The 22,522-nt window shown below is 42.7% G+C and overlaps 1 protein-coding gene across 1 annotated transcript in view; it reads right to left on the bottom strand.

Annotated features, from left to right (window-relative positions):
• Positions 1 to 2,753: 2,753 nt before the first annotated feature.
• The window catches only part of LANCL2 (LanC lantibiotic synthetase component C-like 2 (bacterial)), a 45,804-nt gene continuing 26,035 nt past the window's right edge, over positions 2,754 to 22,522 (bottom strand). Inside the window, exons 2-9 of the mRNA XM_009321663.1 lie at positions 21,278 to 21,395; positions 18,178 to 18,385; positions 15,805 to 15,952; positions 15,042 to 15,188; positions 11,224 to 11,406; positions 8,943 to 9,119; positions 4,972 to 5,044; positions 2,754 to 3,190 (exon numbers count right to left, since the gene is read on the bottom strand). Of these exons, the coding sequence (XP_009319938.1) occupies positions 3,075 to 3,190; positions 4,972 to 5,044; positions 8,943 to 9,119; positions 11,224 to 11,406; positions 15,042 to 15,188; positions 15,805 to 15,952; positions 18,178 to 18,385; positions 21,278 to 21,395 (1,170 nt within the window). The 3' untranslated portion in view covers positions 2,754 to 3,074. The remainder of the gene's footprint in view (positions 3,191 to 4,971; positions 5,045 to 8,942; positions 9,120 to 11,223; positions 11,407 to 15,041; positions 15,189 to 15,804; positions 15,953 to 18,177; positions 18,386 to 21,277; positions 21,396 to 22,522) is intronic.

Raw genomic sequence — 22,522 nt, forward strand, 5'->3', positions numbered from 1 at the left:
ACATTACCACCACATAGCTTGATCTTTACTAATAAAGCCAAAGAACAAAACATCAGCATTTTTTTTTCCTCTTTTTCTGCCCAAAGAGCATCTCCATTTTTAACACTACTGCTTTTTGCAACAGATGGACTATTACACACGGACAAAGCAAACCAGGGAATATTAAGACATTTTCCACATTTCAGTTTGATGTGATTTCTGAAAACAATGCCTTGATGAAATGCATTTTTTCACCTTCACACGATATCCTTTCTTAATGGGCCACCTAGATACCACACCGCTGTGATGAACAGAAAGGAGTTGTAACGGGGAAAGTCACGTCAGGACTTTCTGGCAGACGCACTGCCAGACGCTTTCCGACTTGATATGTTACGTTTCCAGTCTTGCTCAATTCCAAGAGGATTCTGCAGAGAAAGGCGGTGCCAGGCCCCACCACAGCAGAAGGCTGGCTACAGTACAGAAAGAGCTGGTAGCTGACTTGCTCATTATTTTGATGGGTGCACTCAGGCATCTTGGAGATCTGCTCAGTATTAAGCTCTGTTCTAAGCTTCTATATACCTATATATTTTTCAAACCAGCAAGTTTTAATTCCCCTTGGGCTCCAGCCAGTCAAAATCACCTCCGACAGGTGCCATTCCAAGTTCAGCAGCCAAGAAGGCCTATATGTATATAATCACTGAATGAAAAAACCTGCCCGTTGACCCCCTAGTTAAGCAGTCAGTACAACACATGCTTGGGATTTGCTGGGAAGGCCGGTGGCTTCTGTTCTGTGTGCAGGCAGTTCCTGCAAACCTAGCAAGCCCCTTCCCTGTTAACCCACCCCGCATGCTCTGCAGTCACAGCGGAGGGGAAGGAAAAAAGGGTGATGTGAAACAGGATCAGAGCTGCCATCTACCTCCTTTGTTAGAATTTCTGTGAGACTTCACCCTGGGCAAGCTTCCTCCCTGGCTTATCTATGGGCAGGATCAGTGATCCACAGGCTGCAGAAAGAAACACAGAGTTAGACTTTAGCACGCTTGCCACGGAGGAACATTTCATTCGAGATAGCCTCTACGGGTACACTCTGTGAACTGCCTCCTGTAATCGGCTCTCCCCATTCCTCACCGATCCCTCCGCTTTCTGCCGCTCTGCTCCGGCTTGCTTCGCCCCAGCTGCTTGCCATGCAGCATCCCTCACTCCCACTGCCTTTCAGCATTTTCCCTCAGCCCTGGCTGTACAGCTGCAGCTGGGTTTGGTGCCCCTGACCTCATCTTCTGCCCTTTCCCAGAGGGGTGGAAAAGTCTCCTCTGCTGCTCCCGTGTTTTAGTCCTACCTGACAAACCAGCAGAGGAGCTACACTGTGACATTAAGCTGTCCCTGCACCGGCACTGCTGCTATTGCCCGGCAGAACTGAATGCAAAGATTATTAACATCCCAATGGATCTGGCAACAGACACCATAAAGTTCAAGGAAGTCACCCACTACCATTCAGAGATTTATGCAGGAGCAACAATGCATCTCCAAGCCTGACTGCAAACACTGGTGCTCAGCAGATGGCCCACAGGTCACATATATATCCCAATGCACGCCTGAAAGGTCAAAGTCTCTGCCATCTGTCACACTCCCACCCGATAGAAGGTATCAATTAAAATAAGCACCTGGAATGATAGAGCACAGGGAGACCTGGGGGAAGGACGAGAACAGCCTGAGCAAGTGAGAGTGCGCTACACTTACTTTTCCCAAGCAGTAAGCATACTTACTATCTGGAACACATAAGCCTGCTGTAAGCGTACTTACAGCATGTCCCTCTGCTCCCAAACCAAGAGCCTGATACTCAAGCGCACCTGTAGGCAGGTCTAGTATTTCACAACCCCACCACACTACAAGGGGAAGCAAAGCACTAGCAGCACAGTTAAAACTAAAGGCAAAGGGCTTTTTCTGTTTGGATTTTAAGATGAAATCAACTTCAATTACAGCCTCTGGCAATGGTTTAATATTGCTCACTAATCTTCTGCAGCCTCCACAAGCAGCTGGTGTTTATCACTCCTATCAAACTATATGGGCTAAATGCAGCAGGGCTGGGAGAGGGAGGGAAGGGCCCAGAACAAATCACTGCCTTGGTTTGGAAGCAACAGTTATCAGCACGAGAAACTGCCCTGACACCCTCCCTTACTCATTTGTATACTAGATGCTGCCGGACAGGTTTATTACAAATCCACGTACAGGAGAGGAGAAGCACAGTTATGCTGTCCCTGCTCTGCTCTTGGCAGCAGCGGGAGGTTAAAATGGGTGACTCCACCTGCAGTTTGTTAAGCTCGTGCCATGGGATGGGGCTTTGCAGAGGTGGGGACAAGTGTCTCCACCCTGCTGTAAGTGCCTAACACACTAACCAGGTGCAGGTATCAAAGGGAGCCTCTCTTTCAGGCTTTCAAAAAAACCTCCCACAACACCAGCAAAAGACAAGTCAGATCCCTTCCAACCTGCCAAGTTTCTGAAACCTGAGATAGCCTCATACCTCTTCATCAAAAAAGGCTCATCTCCATCACCTTAGCTTCTAGGGACTGTGGAGCAAAATGCAGAAAAATATGAACATAAAAACTTTTTTCACCTCTTTTTAAAGTTGCCAGCTCAGCAGTGAAGCTGGGCACTGTCCTGCAGTGAAGTCTCTGGCAAAGGTGGAACTCTCTGGGTAACCACGCTGCAGAAAACAACACTGCTGTCATGAGTCATGCGCAAAGGTACAGGACAGAGATTCACACAGAGACCAGCTTTTTGCTAACAACAAAAGACTTGCATCAACAGACAACACCAATAAACATGCAGAGCATGTCAAAGACCTGAAGAAGACAAATACAACAGGAGAAAGTTCAAGACTTGACTTCTCTTGTCCTACGTCTGAAGGTGTCACTTGAACAGAACTTAAATGTGGCTTCTCCTGTTCATGCTCTAATGATTTCATGGTCATTTGGGGCAGGGAGTGGGTGGGTGAGAAAAGGGGTTTATCCATCCGTCGGTTCAGGGTCGAGTTGGTTCAGTATCAGAGGCACTAAACAGTCTCATCTCTTTTGGCATCATTTTCCTTTCAAAATGATCTTTTAGCTGTCCTGTCCCACTTTGTTTTCCCTCCTTTGAGGTCCAAGTTCAAACGCTGGAAACTGGGAAGTCTCCGGTACTGAAATATCTGAGAGGAAGTGAATAGCTCCAGCCATGCCTAAAACATAACGAGAAAGAGATCTTTGTGCATCTTTGACATTAAAATAGCACAGTTGACAGCAAAGGCAACAGCGCCTGTTTGAACACCTCCTCACTAGATTTTTTTTGAACAGGTGAGCTTAGGGCCTATAGAAAGGCAAGTTCATCTGTACTTTGCCCAGGAAACCAAGTTTCACTTGAAAAGATGAAAGGCAAGAACCAAGATCTCTCTGCTACCATCTTTTCAGCTGCACAACCTCAATGCTACTTCAATTAAGAAAAAGTAAATCCCAATTTGGACTGTCCCTCAGAATTTGAGCAGCTCTTGCTCGTCATTTCACTGGTGAAAAAACAAAGGCAGAACTTTATTATACTTGTGATGTACAGATTCATTTGTTCACTATTCATAAAGAGGTCATGAAAAGCTTCATAAAGAGCCTGAAGCACTAGCACCAGTATCACCTAATAAAACTCTTAAGGTGACAGACAACAGAGGCACCCTACAGCAGGAGAGCATACAAATACAAGCTCAGTTTTATGATCAAGCTAAAATCCTATTTTATCAATAGCTAAGCACATACAAACAAAGGAACCTTCCTGAAATACAGCATCTGATGCAAATGAAACGATTAAGACAATCCCGTAAGATGCACATCCAACTTCCACTGAAAGTGTGCACGTACATGCAGAATTGGACAACTTCAAGCACAATTTTGGCTAGAACACCCCCTCCCCAATTAAGACTTTTTTGTCTCAAATTTGAGACTTCTAGATTTTTCTAAAAAAAAAAAAAAAATCATTGACATTAAAAGCACTAAAATAAAAGTTGTATGTCAGCATTAAAGAACAAATCATCTTGTTGGCATTACTTCACCTTCTCAACAAATTTCAAAGCTTTTATACAACAGATTGTATGCCTGCTTTTTCCCCTCTACAAGCACATGCAAGGGAGCTCTCAGGAATGAGAATACTTATACTTTTCTCCCTTAAACATTAAGACAATAACTCTGTATTTAGAAGGGATGTATATAACTACTGCTCTCTTGTGTTCACACCTTGGATTGGTTTATTTGTAAAATAATCCTATTCGGTCTGCTGTAATTTCACATATTTGTGATAGGTGGCACGCTAGGCTCACTGTTCATGAAGTAGCAGCGCTACTTTAAATCCTGCTTGGGGCTACAATTCCTTCCTACTGCATTTCTAAAACATAAGGATGAGATAGGGAATAGAAAATAAACTACAAATAAAAAAAAATACAAAGCTCTAGGACAGTATTTAGGAAGATCTTCAAACTTATAGAAAAGCCCCTAAGAACTCCAAATTTCTTTTCTGTTCAAGTGATTTGGGTTCATATTAAAACTAGCTTTTCCTTGCCTTGGTATTGCAGCAGAGAAGGTCTAGTTCTGACAAGCCAGCAACTGCTTTGAGACCCCCTACCCACAGCTGCTCCTCTGCCCAGTCCCTCTGCAACACCACCTGCGACAAAACTGTTGCCCGGACTTCTGTTTGCTTTAAGCCAAGAGGCATGAGCACAGCAGAATTTTATTCAAGAATGACAGTGGCACTGGCTTTACATTTGAAAATGCTGAAACGCAACCAAAAGTGAAAGTTGTGATAGTGAATGATTTTCTTTTGTCTCCCCCCCCCCTTAGAGCAGAGGTGTGGTAGGGGGTGGGTCTATTTTTAATAGTAGAGGAACCCACCAAAGATTTCTCAACTCCTAAGCATATGCCAAAACTGCAAGGTTGCTTGCCCTCCCTGTATAATATAATACCGTATACCACACCATCACTTTACCTTCAAAGAGAGAATAAGGTCGGTCAGGAATACGACATCCATGTGCACCATACTCCAAACACCATTCAGCAAACTGGGGAAAACATTTAAAAAAAAAAAGGTTTTTTTTAATTTTTTTTTTTTAATTTAAGACTGTTAAATGCAAGCTTGAGTATCTGCATATCTTTAATAGGTACTAAATGTAAAACAGTTGTCATGGTTTGACCCCAGCCGGCAACTGAGCACCACACAGCCGCTCGCTCACTCTCCCCTCCCAGTAGGATGGGGGAGAGAATCAGAAGAGTAGAAGTGAAAAAAACTCGTGGGTTGAGATAAATAAAATAAAATACTAATAGTAATAATAACGATAAAAGAATACACAAAGCAAGTGATGCACAATGAAATTGCTCACCAGCTGCCGACCGATGCCCAGCCAGTCCCCAAGCAGCGGCCCCCCTGGCTAGTTTTCCCCCAGTTTATGTACTGAGCATGACGTCACATGGTATGGAATGTCCCTTTGGCCAGTTTGGCTGTGCCCCCTCCCAGCTTCTTGTGCACCCCCAGCCTTCTCAGTCGGTAGAGCAAGAGAAGCTGAAGAGTCCCTGACTAGTGTAAGCACTACCTGGCAACAACTAAAACATTAGTGTTATCAACATTATTCTCATGCTAAATCCAAAACACAACACTGTACCAGCTACTAGGAAGAAAATTATCCCAGCTGAGACCAGGACAATAGTGTAAGCAGAGACACAACACAGAAATCACTGTCCGAGATCAATTTGTCCCACTTCAACTGTGACAAGGCTGCAATTAGGTTTTAGGATATGTATTTCCACAGCACAAGTTTCAGTTTCATAACAGTGTAATTAGGTGGGCTGTACTTCTGTTTTCTGTAAATCAACCCTGCTACACTTCAATGACAAATGCTGCGAGAACAGATATATTCAGTTTCAAGGGCAAATTTTTTCTAATACTATAATATCAGTTTCTTATCTATCTTGGTGCTTAATTTATCCACGTGCTCAGGACTTCGGGTTGTTAATCGCATTTTGGTTTTCTTTCACTTACATGCACCAATTTAAAGTATTAACTCTCCCGCTGCCATTACTTAATTTTATTTATTTGCTCTCCCCAAGCCTTATGAAAAATCGTTATAAATACAGTTAGACAATTATGGTCATGAATATTTTGTTGCAGAAGATGGAATACAATTAAAGAGAGTTACGTGTCTTTCTTGTGTTTGATCAACACTGCTACAGTAGCTACATTAGACATACATGACTTTCGAACCACATCTGGATCAATTTAATATCAACCATCTATTTCTCCTTTATGGCTCCCCAGAGCATACAGGGGGCCACAAGTTCCCCTGGCATTTCTGTGCTTGGAAGCAAACCACTGCTTATTCAAAATACAGTGTGAAGATTCCCGCAAAGCAAAGAACTGAGAGGTCGCTCTCCCTGCTCCCCCTGCAATTTGGGCAACCTGCTAGCAAACAGATCATCCTACTAACTAGAGGGTGCTCCAGCTCCAGAGTTGGAGTTATATGGGGTGTGAGCGTGCCTCCAGAGCCATCAAATCTGTTCAACAGGAGGATAAAGGGTGGCATCTCCACCCTCCTTCCCCCCACTCTGTTCTGTTTAAATGTTTATTGGGGGATGGATTTTTCTTCTCTTGGTAGGGGTGTGTGCATGTGTGTGAATGTCTTGAGGAAACCCAGCAAAAAACCCACAAACACAAGCATTGTGGTCCACACTGCTATCAAGAACTGATGAAACATTTTTGCCCCCCCCCCCGGTATAAATCTTCAAACCGAGGTTTAATTCTCCATGTGACCTTGTCTTATATGTGAGGACAGAACATGTTCATGGCATGTTTCTAAACTACAATCAATTCTTGCACCATCCACATCTTATTACTAGCCTTTATCATTACTGCCAGCCTGGGAACTGCAACAGGAATTAAAAAAATGCACCCCAGGCTACTGAAGCACAACCATCATTTACAAGTTCATAGCTTCAGCACAACTCATAGATCCAGTAAGCCACACTAATATCTTTGTTAAACCAAGGGGAGAATGTAAAAATCTTCTAGCAGGAAGACATCTGCCATTATTTGTCACATTGACGGGGCATGCTTGCCATCAGCAGTGGTTTAATCACAATGCTGAGCAGCACCGGGCTTGAACACTCTCTGTTACCTGGAGCCCTGGATGCCACAGCCCCTCTCTCCTCTCACGGGCAGGCCAGCTGGGAGCGGCTCAGCCTCCTGGGAGCCTGTCTGATAATGCTGGAGAAAAGCTGTGAAGCCATAAGTGAGAAGCACAAACCAGGGGTCTCTGTGAACCGTGGCCTTTCAAGCTCTTCTGGTTCATTTGTGAAAACAGTTTCATGGCTCCCAAGAGGTAACCAGGGATTCCTGGCCAGACTCCTTCCACTGTGCCTCATGTTTTTGGTGTGAGCAAACACCCCTGGGAGGGGAGCCATCGAGTCCTCTCAGTTACGTGCCTTTAGGTACCAACATAACTGCACACTTGCTTCCCTGAATGCTTTGGCTCAAAAAGAAGAGATTTCAAGAATGCCAGACAAGCAAATTCCTCTGCCTGTTTCAAGATTTCCCCTGCAAGAGCCTGAAGGGCCTGACTGAATGCTGGAGATGCTAAAATGCAGAATGGCTGCACATGCGCTGCCGGACCTGACTATGCTGGGCACCTCCAGCAGTCAGTCTTTGGCCACTATGCCACATCTTCCTTCTCACAGGGATTTCAGGTACGTAACTGAGTCCCTTCCTTTTTCAGCTTTGAAATAGATATGCTTGCTTTTCTCTAGCTTGGTATGGAAGAATGTCAGGGCCCTCTTGGGCCAGAAATGCAGCACCAACAGGAGTTGCCAATATTGCACAGAGCCACAGAAGATGTACTAGCATGAAGGGTGACAGGGAGAGCCCGATAGCTGTGCCGCCAGCAATGCCTGCTTGGTGCCATGGCTCACATGTCAGCAGTGGGTGAGTCCACATGTAACAGTCACACATTTGCCATGGGAGTGCTAGGGGTTTATCACATTCTCTGGGATGCAGGTATGCTTACATGTGTCCTCATGGCGTGATGCTTTGGTAAATGTGAGACAAGCAGCAACTTTTTAAAGCTCTGCTGATGGAGGACAGCCTGACAGTGGAGATAAATACAAAAGCTTTACATATGGCCAGTGCTCATCTAAAAGCACCTAAGAAGCAACTCATCAAATTTCCCATTGCAATATTTTTAAAAAGGCCTCAGCTAAATAGCTACATATGCAATATGAAACCTAATATCAGTGAATCAAGCTGAAAAACACCCCAGCAAACCAAACCAAAGTCTTATGAGATGAGGAAACAGAGGCAGAGAAAGCCTTCTCCTTTGGTAACTGCTAGCATAGTCAGAGCTGATAGCAGAACCTGGACAATTCCAGTGGAAAAATTCTGAGTGTGTCTTTCTCTGCAATTTGTAATAATGGAAAAAAAAAAAAATCTAAGTGAGCAATTTAATAACTGCAATTCAGAGCTCTAAAAGCCCCAAACAGACACTAGTCTGAAAACAAATAATTACAAAAGACTACAAACAGTATCGCTTGAGGAGCTGAGGACAAGAGCGGATGTCTCAATGGAATAATTAGCACCACATAACATTAGTTTGTCATTGTTCAAGCAGGCTGATTTTCAGACTCTATTCTTTTGAATACGTGTTTAGTTCCTCCCTCCCCCCTTACAGAACATTTGTGCGTTTCACTTTGCGTATTAAGACAGTGCGTGCCCCACGTACACAGCTGAAGTCGTCCAGTCAAAATGTGAGTAAAGCGCAGCAAGTGATGGGACCCTGTTGTCCCACCCAGCCAGCCAGCTCCAGCTCTAGCACACAACAGCCTACTCCACTGCCTATTCCACTCACAGTTTACTCTTGCACAGGCGTTACGACATGAAAGGGAACAGTAATTTTGTTGGGATGCTGCAGAGCTCACCTTGCAAGCTCGGTAGAGGTACTTTTTGTCCTGAGTTAGGTTATAGAGAGACAAGAAAGAGTAGCCATTGCCAGCAGTGCCATGGCAGATCCCGTATCCTTTTCTCAATAAACCTCTCTGCCAGATGACATCGCTACAATCCATAGCATCTTTCAAGTATTTATCCTCTTTAAAAGTCTGTGGAATAAAAACAGAGAATAAACACACATAAATTGAAGTACTAATGAAAACAAAAGGAAGCCGGACCTGAGAAATGTTTCACTGTTGGTGCGGGGTTTTTCCATATACAATTTATTTTGAATTTTAATAATCCATTCATTATAGACTTGCCTTTCTATTCTTACTAAGTTGTTTCTCCTTTACCTGCATGGAAAAAGAAAGAACTTTTCAAGTTTTTGTTTCTGACATCAGGACCCCAAAGGAAAAACTCAAGTTCAAGGCCCTTGGTTGTACAACCTATAATCTATTTGAAGGGTATGTGGTCCTTTTTTGCTTCTCCCCTCCGTTCCCAAACCACAATATCATTTGATTTGAAATACAGAAGTGTAATTCTTGCATCCAAGAAATGTAACACACAATACTGGCCATCAAATCTGGTGCTAAAGGGCTAGTTCCTGGTCTTTCTGAGTAATTCTTCCTGGTTACTCACCATCTGCCTTCAATTCCACGTCAAAAATCTCTTTGCATAGCACAGAGCTCTTTTCTCTGTCACAAGTACAAGTAGGAACATTCCATTACCTTGATTAGTATTTGTATTGGAAATACTCAGGAGCACTAGCCAGTTCAGGCACCGGACCAATTTTGCAAAGTTTATTGCAACTTAAGTGCATTTTGGACACAGAAAGCCCATCAAGAGAGCAGAAACCAAAAACAAGTAATTTAGCTGAACACCACCAGACTTCCACCCTTATAAGGCTACTTTTTTGCTTCCCTTTGCCTAAGTCACTCTACAGATCAACAAGACAAAAAAAAACCCAACCAAAAAGTAACTGATGCACTACTGTAGACTTAGTCCTTTAGAGACGGCATCCACTACCAGGCTATTTAATAAGGTAATAGAAGCAATTAACATGCAAGATTCTTAAATCCACAAGCTTGATAAAGAAAGTCCCTCTCTCTGAACAGGGTTTGTCAGCTACTTAGCTGGAATATTTCAAATTAAGGCCTGGCAACAGCATATGATTTCCAGGACAAACACTGCTATCTGTTACCGCAAGTCCCTGTGCTTGGTATGAAAGCATAGCTGGCAAAACATACTCCAATTTTTCTTATCGCTTCTTCAAAAAGCAGAAAATAAAGAGCAAAAGAAAAGCATCATATGCCCCATCACCTTAAACATAAGAAGAGGCCAGAAAGGAGACTGCTAAACAGAACTTGGTCGTATCCCTCTTATCTCCTGCAAAACATTTTGTGCTGGGAAAAGCATCACCTTGACAAAGAAGGGGGAGGGGGGGCAGGGGGGGAAGTCTGCAGTGTTAAGTCCACCTCCTACCACAGTCCAAAGAAAAAGCAACTGTGACTGCTGCTACATTCAGCAACACTGTAAGAGATTAACAGTTCACATTTCAGGTAGCAGCATGAGTAATTATTCCATAAACCATGCCTGCTTTTCATCAGCCCACCCAGAGGTCGACCAGGGAATCTGCTAAGGAGGGCTGTCAAAAGCAAGAATCAATTTGCATAAATTTAATTAAATGGCATACTTTCAAATGTTATGCAAATCAGAAGCGCACAACAGAAGAGAGATGGCAAACCTAGTTAAGGATGGAGAAGACCAAACAGTAGGCTTGTGGTAGCTCAGCACTTATATTTATGCCCTAGAAGGGGCCTGGGATCTTTGCTCTGATGTTAAGTTCTCAAGAGCTGTATCTTAATAATGGAGTAATTTATGGAAGACATTCTTTGGCAAGACACATGAACCTACGCTTTTGAAAACCAACATAATCCTTAAAACTCTTGGGATGAGTATTCAAAGAATTTAGGTCAACTTTCTCACACTCAGGACTCTGATATCAAATTGTTTAAATACATGGCCCCTTTCCAAGAAAGCCTGAAGTCTAGTAACTACTAGCACCCTGAGAAGCTATTTTACCCACTTATTTCCTCATACAAACATACTTACATAAGTAAGTATTTTGAGATTTTTAGGTGTGTAGCCTAGGGTTCTGGTTTGAAAGTCTAGATCTAGAAAGATGTAAAATGCAAGCCTTACAATCTAACAGGCCCACACAAAGGTGTCTCTATAAAAATAAGAGGTCTATATGAACACAGAATGATTCACCTTATAAGCTTGCATGAGCATGTGGATGACTCCGGGGGCACCATGGCACCAGTGCACCAGTCTGTCAGTCTCATTGCTCAGTGACGATGGGTAATTCCCAGATCTGAATTTTTTATGACGCACATAGTCAATGCTTGGCTTCACCAGCTCTGCCAGCGTCTCCTGGTCCACATTTGCAATTGGCTGAAGAAAACATTAAAAAAAAAAAAAAACACACCACCAAAACCATAAACAGAAGTAGTAACAAATTGTGTATCAACACTTAATTCTATGCTCTATTTTCAAGGATCCTACATATGTGCCCTTGATCCAAATACTCTGAACCACTTCATACAGATTTAATTAATGTCTGCTTACAATACCCTTGTGAAGAGCATTTTTACACCTACTGTACAGACAAAGAAATTGGGGCACCAAGTTGTTACTTGTCTTACTGGAGGTGACACAGAAAGACTATGGAAGAACTGAGAACAGGATGTGGATTTCAAGACTCCCAGGCCTCTCTTTATACCTTAAAATAGAGAGAACACTTACAGGAGAAAGATGATTTTATAGCTATGTTGCTCATAATACACACTTAAAACACAATGGGTTGCACGTTTCATTTTAAAAATAACTAACGTACACAAATCTGTCCTGTTTCCCAATAAATGAAGAGGAGTGTATGTAGTGGCATACCTGGCAAAGGTTTATGAAGGTTAAAGTTTTCCATCATAAACAAAACTCCGTGAAGCTATGGGCTATAAATCTGCATTTCCAATTTCAGAAGCAACAGCTACTTCTCCAGGTAGCTAAACATCTTTGTACTACAAACTCATCCTTAGATTGCTCTTCTGAATTTTCTTTCTCATTTCTTCTATTTAGTTTACATCCTTGCCAAAAGGACAATATATCCATCAACCTGCATGCTCCTTGTAAGTAAAGGTTTAGAAGCCGAGTATCTGTTGGGTCTGCAGTTGTTCTTTGTTGGCATTCCCTCCTCTACCAGGCCATTTTACAGTATTTTCATAACAGAGCTCTCTATTTTTACACAGCCTACATGATTTCTGGAATTCCTGCAAACTGTGGGAACAACTGTAGAAATTGGAGCCTACAGGAGCCTAATAACTGAGCTTATTTTTTCAAATAGCTTTTGTTGCTGACTTGATGTCATACAATTTCACTGTTTCCCACCAGCTCCAGCACATTTGCATTCCATAGGTGAGCACACTGCTACAATTGACAGTCTTACAGCCAAATGAAGACTTTCAATAGCTGTATTTTCAGCAACCTGAAAAAAACAAAAGCCTCTATTTCACCTCAGGCAGGAAAGCTTTGCCAGACTTCTACCTACCACGTCCCTCAAGCAAACTCCACTGCTGCACTTTTCTGAGTGGAACAGAAACCTTCACGCTGCTAATCAGTACACCTGAATACAGATCAGCTTATCATGAAGAACACCCCAGATCTGATCAGCCCTCACTCAGACACTGACCTGTGGGGTAGGGAGGCTCTTCTTCTGGTGGAAGCTTTCTTTTGGGGCTCTGATTTCACGCTGCACCCCTGCAGCAGAAGGCAAAGCGGATGGCCAACAGCAATAAATGCCTACAGTCTTGATCCGTGCAAGGCAAGCCCAGCCCAGCATGTCTGTCCTTGGGAGGTAAATCCAAGAAGAGCAGAGCTCTTTACAAACCTCCTTCTCACTTCGTGCTTCTGAGAAGGTCTGAGTACAAGTATTTTGCCCAAGCTGCTGAGGTACCCAGCACGTACTTCCAACAGCAAAAAAGTAACCTACAAGTACGTGTCCTGACCCTCTGGCCAAGAGCAATGATATGCAAACAGACATTTTTGCCTCAGGGTTAGTGAAAGGGGCTAGGATTAGAGATTCCCTAGCTAGCACTTCAGAATTCCTCCTCTACCTCCTGGATGAGTTATTTAACACTGCTGAGCTCTTATTCTTCCAGTAGTCTTCTGTAAATAAATCCAGCAATACATGTTTCCTCATAAAGGTGGTGTACAGAAATGATGATCAGTGACCTTCACATCTCAGGTGCTATGCTGGACGCCCTTTTTTTGTTATCAAACAGCTACTCAACAATTTATCTCCTGAATTCTTTGCTGAAAATACAGAAAAATTCTCCTCATTTGGCGTGGGAGGGATGGAGAAAGGATGGGACTCCGATAAGCCGTCTTCTTCTGCAGCGGATGACTCAACTCTGCATGACTCACAATATTTAATGTACAGTGAAAAGACAGTAATCTAATGCTGCATAAACAATGGCTTTGTGGTAATTCTTAAAAGCAGCAATTATATGTAAAGGAAAAGATAGTTACGATTTTAACATGTAGACAGAGTAGCTTCTGCTTAAGCCAAAAAGCACTGTGCAATTGTTTCTGCTATCTTACTTGAATAGTAAGTGAAGGATGGAGCCTTTAAAGAGGCTTCTTTAAAGGACCAGAAGTTTCTCAGAAAATCTAGCAGAGCCAGGGAAGGAAAAATGGAAGCCAGGAAGATGAGGGAGCCGGAATGGGGTGGACCACCTTGTTGAAGAAAGCAGGAAGTGAAGATAAGGGCACAGTAAATCAGAGCAGCCTGAGGCCCCAGTGAGATGGTCACTACACAAAATGGCTGTAGTGAGGTTAAGACATGCCCCCAGGTAGCAGAGCAGTAGCCACTTCCACAGCAAAGTCAGCTGCTTTAGCCTCAGCTACTGGTGGAAGTGATGTGAGCTAATCTGAAACACATGGAGAAGTCACAGCATCTTTTGCAAATGAGGAACGGCTGAGCAGCGGCAACACCAAATACCAGCTCAGTCACTTCTGCAGTGAACATTTGTATGCAGCTTCACCCTGTGAGAACGTACAATCCTTCTACACACTTGGATGTAGGAAAGTCATTCTGCATGAGCCAGTAAGAAAATTAACATTTACAAAGATGCACAGACTGGCAGCACCTTTAAAAATCAGAAACAGGTAAAATACAAATTTTGCCGCCCTATGGCCATATTCTATAACGAATCTTAAGGCTCTTTTCCAGATTGTACAACAGAAATAAGATATACAGGTCTGTTTTGAAAAAACATCATAATCCTATTGGAGAATCTCAGGTCAGCGGGGAATAGATTTAAGTGTGGGAAAGAGGAGGTATACAGAAGAGAGGAATTTCACTCAGGACAACAGAAAGAGGAGAGCAGGGGTCATAAATGCACTAAGGAACATCAGATTTTTGGGGGGGAGAGAGAGGGAGATAAGGAAGAGGAAGAACATCTAAAGAATAAAAGAATAATGAAGACTAATGTGTCTTCATTAAGGATAGTCTTCCAAAGGCTTGAATCATGATTAAGGATAGTCTTCCAAAAGCTTCAAGACAGTGGGGAAAAAAAAAAAGTCACTGGGGAAGAGAGGAAGGGCTTGGAGGGCAGGAGACACCAGCAGTACACTCATTTAAAAATAGTAAAAAATTGAAGAGTGATGGATGGTAAGTGAATATTTAGCTGGTCTAACTGCAGGCACCAGAAGGAGTAAATATGAGCATGAGGGAAGGCACCTCACTGTCTCTGTTGAGGATAGGAGCTTCAGCTCCTGGAACACTGGTGCTCTGAACCGCAACTCAAGGGTTAATTCACTCTAATGAGAGGATACCCAAGTCACAGTTTTCTTCTGCTACCAGGACCTGAGCTAGCATTCTGCACAGTTCTGTGCTGCGGAGTCTTAACTCCTAACTGTGAGACCCTGACCCAGCACAACACTGCACACGCATGAAAGCTGAGGATAAGATCCTCTGATGCAAAACAAGAAATCACTGGTGTTTCACCCCAGCCCACAGAAGACACTCTTACCTGCATGAGCATGTAATAGATCCCAGCCACTCCATGGGCCGCTCCAACATATTGCTTCCTGTGCCACTGGTACAACAGAGGACAACGGTCTGTTTTCCGCTCCTCCTTCGAAAAGTTTCTCCCCGATTCAATAATAGCATCTACTACCTAAGAAAGAGAACACACCCCTTCCGTCTGTCTTGCTTGCTTTGATTCAGAGGGTTTTGCTTTGTCATGACTAAAACCACAGTAAAGAATAAGCCATGATAAACAGCGATAGGGCAACAATATTCAATTCATTTGGACTTGAGTGTTGAGGTAGAAATGGAATTTTTCCTAAATGATGGAATCACACATATTTCTAAGAGTAGAAATTTAATATATAAATATTTCTAATAACTTTTTTCCAGGCCTGCCTTCTCTGATTCTAGTATCTGCAGAACAGTCATGCATCTTCCTCACACTGAATTCTCCTTCTTTTCACTGAAACACTTCTGTCTTAAGGTTTTTCGTAACAATTTGTCATCCTCAAATGCTCCAAAACTAGTTACATATTAGATCCATTTCCATGGCCGGCCATGGACCCACCCCCCCTGGCCTGTCTCAGCCCCAGCTGGGCAGCAGGGAAAGGGGGAAGAGATTGGGGACAGATGAGACTGAGTTCCCAGTCCTAGGTCCCTCTCCTCTCCAGCATCCCTCTCTTAATCCCTTCAATTATGTGAAGGAGTAATTCCAGTTCAACCTCACTGATGGCTGTGGTACTGTAGAGAGAAAAGTATCTTACCTCTTTGATAACAGACTGTGGGACAGTGTCTGGACTGATTTCAGTATTCAGGTACAGCAAGGCATATAGGTAACCCGCTCTGCCATAAAGCAGCTCATCTGGCAGTTCAGCATCTGTGCTTATGACTGCCCTTTGGAGTTGCAACAACCTGCATCAGACAAGGAAGGTGGGGAGAGAGAGCATCTTCTCTAGAGACCATACTGGACTATGTATTGTACAAGCCATCAATCAAACCGGAAGCAGAACAAGTGCCAAAGCCCCACCACTTCCCTTCAGTCACCCCCAGTTCAGCTGGCTGCCAGGTTTACACACAGGAGCTCTGCGTGCCTGCCATCCCTGACAGACAGGCAACTCAGAGCCAGAGCCAGGTTAGTATTAGTGCAACTATCAGTTTTTTGTGCAGACAGAAACAGATGTACGGGTGCAGGGAGGGGGTTGGAGGAGGCTGGAGAGCTACTCCAACAAATAGAGAAACCTCCTGGAGCCTCTGGGAATCTCACCTAAGTGAGGACCCTTAATTGTAGATGTGTAAGAGGGAAAAAACAGAAACAAACAAAGACCAATACCACCATTTAGCACTCCCCCTCCCTAGGCAACACGTTGTCCCAGATGTTTAGCAGCTCAATTTTGAAAAAGGCACTGTTGTTATCCACAAGCTTTTGCTTGCCTTTAGCAATGGAAAAAAACCCTTGGGCCGGCCATTGCAACTCTCATTTGCTCCAAAGAGACTCCGGGCTATTACTCCACAGTCTGCATTACAATTGAGGTGGAACAGAGATCTGTTTTCCTGCCCACTCCCTCCCTGTCTCTTCCTATCTTTTGTGATTAAATTGGCAATTAGATGAAACCACAGAGATGATCACATTTTAAATTGTGGGAGGGGGCAAAACAATCTGGATTAAGACCAAATTCAATTCCCAGATCCCCCCAGCTGCTATTACTTGGCAGAAATGTTAGCATTAACATCATGCCGGAGCAAAAACATGGACCCCAATGGCTTGTTTATGCTGTCACTGCTTAATACCAGGGAAAAGCCACTCACAAAAAAAGGAGTTTTATATTATCACTCCTTTCTTGGAACTACGCTTTGGACTTAGAATTGAATTATTTTCTTTTAAACTGTCCACTGTTAAGTTTTATTACTCAAATCATACAACTGGACAGCTACAAGGTAAAAGTTAAAAGTGCAATCATAGATAACATTTTGACATCTATAATGTACCACTCAGCTGGTGTCATGAATATATTTGTAAACGAAAAGGAAGAAAAGAAACAAATAATCAAACTAAACTCCTTTTCAGTCCTCCTCCTAGAGATGACTTTCCAAGGAGAGGCGAGACTAAAAGATTTATTGCTAATCTCATTTTGCTATACTCATGCTTCATGGCTTACAGCAACACTGCTTTCCTAGCTGCATCCAAAATGACATGCCCAACTTTACTGCCAGTTCTAAGAGCAAAAAAAACCCCAAACCTATCACCCATTTCAAAACTGAAATATTCATTCAGGAACAGCAGCAGAGATTAATCACACTAGGACTCTAGATTAGAAAGAGACCAATTATATTTCCAAATATAAACCAGAATGGAGATGAGGACACAAGGCTAGTCTGCAAATTCTGGCAGCCTAAGGTATGCTGCTGGACCGCTAGCAGGTGGATTGCTGGTGCCCAATGCAAACCTCACAGGGCTCCAGCGCTTCCAGCCCTCGCTGGGACAGCAATCAGCTCCGCACCAGTAAAGGGACAGTCAGTTCTCCAAGGAAGCTCCACATCTAAATGGGATTTGTTACATTTAGATTACTTTGAAAAGGGGCTGGAATTTTTTCAGGCTACCCTTCATATGCTCCGACCTAATTAAAGCCCTTGCCTTTGACGGTTCAAAAAAAATTTCCTCCTCTTTGTTTTATTAAATCTTTGTCACATATCAATCCAATGTACCTTGTTTCTGTCTGGATGTTTCCAGATCCCTGCAGCATACATGTTTTGTAATGAATCTACAATTAAGACCCACTCTTTACAGGAAACATCCCATACTGCACAAGCACTACATATTGCCGATGACAAGCATGCGACTTCTGTTAAATGTCACTTCAATGTGACAAAATCAAAACGCGCATGCACTACAGATATGCCCAGGACATCCTGTCCTTACAGCAATAGAGGACTTAAGATAACCCGCTAAATATGAATCAAGTGTAAGCCAACTTCAATAAAGACAAAGCCTGTTTTGTATTCTTCTACTGAAAATGTATCAGGGGAGAAAGCGTCTCCATTTTTTTAATCCTGTCCTCCAAAACTCCACTTGCTAATGATACTGAACCAATGATCTCTACAAATGAAGGGCATGGCTTTTTCCACCATCAACCGCTTACTTGGCAACACATTCTTTAGATTCACTGTCGTTTTTCAGCTTGTGATAAACCACTGCACCCACTGCCAGTGGCCCAGCATCACCACAGAGGAAAGTAACTCTTCTGCCATTCAGATTGCGAAGGATTCTCTTCACATAATCAAGAGATCGCTGCAAATGGCTCTGGTTTTTTGTGACACGGTACAGTTGCAGATATAAGAGCGCAATACCTGGAACAACCACATGAAAAAGAGAGAGTTTAATTTACTTTTCCTTCTAAATATATCATATTCCCCTCTTTAGTGCCTCTGAACCAGTAACTCAAATGCAAACAGGTATTTGGGCAATTAAAACATGTCAGTGAAGGGTTTTAGCTTATGCAATTGGAAGGCATCAGGCCATCTATTTTGATTACATTTCAATTTGAATTGTGACAAAAAAAAAAAAAAAATTATCAGACTGAAGCCCAACAGTAGACTCACAATTTGCAGAGAATGAAGAAAATTCATGACACAGGCACCAGTGCTTGGTGAAGAAATCACTGAAGACTCATAAACTTGGGCTAACAAGCATGTGTATGACCAAGTACATTGACTGTACAATACTCATCTATTATATGCAAGAAGTGACTTATTTTCCATTTGATTTGTAAAAGGATCTTTTGATGAGTTTTTGGATTCAACTTGCCAAGTTCTTTATGACCCTTAAATGTATTTCACAACACGATTATGAGCTTCTACAAGTTAAGCTAGTTTGTAAAAGCCAGAAAGCAAACAAGTCCTCCTTCCAGAACGGCGGAAGGTAATAAATACCAAGCTTCACTCCACTAAACCCATTACATATTTTTCCATTAAAACAAAAAAAAACCTTAAAAATTGCAACAATGTAGACTGATGAAAGTGAAATAAATCCATCTAAGTGGATGTTTCTTGGCCAATTGCAAGCATACATGTGCAGAAGCAAAACATTTACCTCCAGACCATACTGCATCTCAAACTCGTTTCTGAACAGCGAGAGCACTCTCCTGAGCCACAACTAAAGTCGAGTACACACAAGGCCCACTTAGCTCCACAGTGAGCCTACCTGAGCACCACAAGAAGAAGAGCACCACAAGAAGAAGAGCACCACAAGAAGAAGAGCACCACAAGAAGAAGAGCACCACAAGAAGAAGAGCACCACAAGAAGAAGAGCACCACAAGAGTGCTGGTACATCCTCAGATGTTCTCGGGACTGGCTTTGAACAGGCCTTTCGAGACGAGTCCAAGAGGAGAGCTGCAGAGCTTGGTTAGCCCAGTTCAGCGACAGGGGAACTTGTGGGCTATTTACTGGCATTTCTGTAACCCTTTTTTTATGTTGCAACATTTTGTAGATATCTGAGCTTGACCAAAGGATGATCAGAAAAGTAGCCATGAGGGCCAGTTCATCCAATCATTCCTTGTGCAACACCCTTAAAATGGCTCCTCCAAGATGTCTGGCTCATACAAAGAGTACTTGTATAAGCAAGACGGACTACAACATGAGTCCTATGATTGTTACATGCCAACAGTATGCACTCCAAGACTTTAAAGATGTTTCACAAAGTACAAGCCAATGCTCAGGACTGCACTGCCAATAAGATTTGTCTAGACTCGGTATATAACAAGCAGGGCAGTTGTTTTCAGCATTGCTTTTACCTTCTGATTTGCACACTAGCTGCAAGGAGCAAGTTTGGGGAGAAAGTATTTGCACTAAGTATTTGAAAAGCCAAATAATTTAAATATTTTTATTCAGAGTCATTTCCACAGGAGCCTTGAAAGAAGTTTATAACTTGGAATAGACGTAGTTGGCGATCCTTCTACAGGATGGAAAAACCCTACTCTCATTAGACTCTGTTACTTGTTCATCTATCTTCTTGTTTCAGCTAATGATGGCTGTGTTACTTTTAGCTTATGACTCATTTTCAGCATGCTCTGTTTTATCAGCCATAACTTCAGTTGTCAGTCACAGTGTCAGAACATGGCTCCCTGGGAGCCATTTTGTAATGTCAGTGTGAGAAAGCCCACCACTGGAGATCTTCTGCACTCACTTCTGAAAGCCACTCACTTTCAGACCTTGAAACACATCCACCATTTAAGTCTGAGTTGCCTAAAACTTCCCCACCCATCCACCCACAGCACCATCTGTACTGAAACATCAAGAAGAAAGCAAAGAAATTTTACCCTTTCATTGCCAGAATTAAGCCTGAGCACAGACAAACCTTGGAGAGTTTTTCCAAGCTGCTCCCCCTCACGACACAAAGATAAAAGAATGGATCTTCTCAGGGCACATTTCAAACTTGCTGTGCTAAAAGCATAAGTACGCCTGCAGTGTGAGCTACACAGAGCAGGAATAGAACATGCCATTGTAATAGCAAAGTGGCACTTAAGAGGCCTAGACGGAGTAGTGTTTTGGCAGCTTGAAGAGCAGTGGCCGCATCAGGCTTGACAACTGCAGGCTCTGCCTAAAGAATCAGAAGGGATCATTCACATTTGGACAGCGTCAGTGATGCAATGCTAAATGAATGACAGTGCCTAGCAATAACCAGCACACCTGTTTACCTTCATGCACTTCACAGTCTTGCAACCCCACCTCCATACTCCCCCTCCTCACACGTTCATTTTACCATTTTTCTACAGACAGAACAAGCAGAGCCAAATTATCCATATTCTAGATTTTAAGGCTCCACGCTCCTGGGCACAGAACAGCCCCTCTCAATGATCAGAAGATGCTGTTACCATCAGATAACTGCTAACTATCAGTCAGTTGAACAGAAAAAGGTGAAAATAACCGATCTTAAGAAAATATTAAAGAAACTAGAGGTAAGCCAAAAGGAGTAGCCTTAGAAAATCCACTCCCTTTGCAAGATAAAGATCTCCATAGACAAAAGCCAATTACCTCTCTGTAACCAGATCCTTTGTCCACTGAAATAAATGCAAATCATTCCAGACAGTAGTGACCAAGGGTCCAGAGTTAAAAGAAACCAACTCACACAAATGCCTCTCTCAAAAAAAATGCTCCTGTGAGAATACTAGAACCTCCTCCTGTGAATAAACCCAATTATGCCATTTAACAAACACACTTCATTCAAATTCTAGCTTTCTCACCAGTCCAGCCAGTATAGGCAGAGCAGTCATGTGGATCTGCCGTCTTCAGCCCTTCCTCCATTTGTTGCAGAAGGTCCTTGATTTTGGTCTGGATCCGTTTTGAGAACCGAGCACTGACCTGAAAACAGGAGACAGGAGAAAAGGAGCGAGTCAGAGAAGGAAACAATCCAAGAATGCAAGCCGGCTGCTCTACTTTCTTGTTCGGAAAAAACAAAAAATAACTAGGGAACAAATACTACATGCAGCAATCAGCAGTGTCAAGGTGATTCATCTTAAGTGTGTCCCATGTAATGCATTCTGATTACATATCAGAATGAGTTACTAGTATCTACATTAAACAAAAATTATCTGGGGATGCTTTAAAGTCACATGAAGAGTAGCTATGGACACTGTGAGAGTATGTAATTATATGCTGCCTCTTATCTCAGGCTCTTAATACAGTAAGCAAAGCTTCTCTGAGCTGAGTAAAAGGTGAATAGAAGCAAACAGAAGACAACCATCTGCTGCCACTCCATGAGCCAATACTCATTCAGGGTCCTGGTACCAAGACCACGTTATGGACAAACACAGCACAGTGAACCTACAAGCCCTGTGTAATAGGTGGTTGCTCTCATCACAAGGTCCCTGCACATCTTTTATGGTACTATGGAGCAGGAAATAGCTACAGGAAAATAAATGCTCATATTTGAGACAACCAAGTCAAAGTCAAGCCATCATCTTCAATGATACGCTCAATCACATCATCTATGATGTATTCACATTTTCTTCCTTAATCCAAGACTCTTTTTGATGTCCCAGTTTGTGATCACCACATGGAAGGCAAGTCGCTTAGAGCCATAAAATGCCCTTCCTCTCGCTTCTTGCTCTCTCCTCTCCCCAAAACAATATTAGGATTGACATGTTTTATCATGAGAGGAGGTTGTTAAATGCAGTGGAACTATTGAAGAATAACTACCTAAAAGAATGAGCTAGACACAAAGATGAGTAGAAGCAGCTTGGCAGCTTCAGGTCATGCATGAAGTTGAAGAAACTAACCTTTGATTTTATTCATTGCTTGCTTTTGACCAAGACAAGTTTACATAGATACTATATATTAAATATAACACAGGATACTTTAATCTTGCCACCATTTCCCTCTCATGAAGCATACTGTATGGAAAGATACATTACTAATTACTCCCTTAAGCCTATGGAACGTGGAAATAGTCCATTAACTAGAATTTACTGCCCTATTAACTTCCATGG

The sequence above is a fragment of the Pygoscelis adeliae genome, unplaced genomic scaffold, assembly GCF_000699105.1.
Source record: "Pygoscelis adeliae isolate BGI_AS28 unplaced genomic scaffold, ASM69910v1 Scaffold40, whole genome shotgun sequence".
NCBI lineage: Eukaryota > Metazoa > Chordata > Aves > Sphenisciformes > Spheniscidae > Pygoscelis > Pygoscelis adeliae.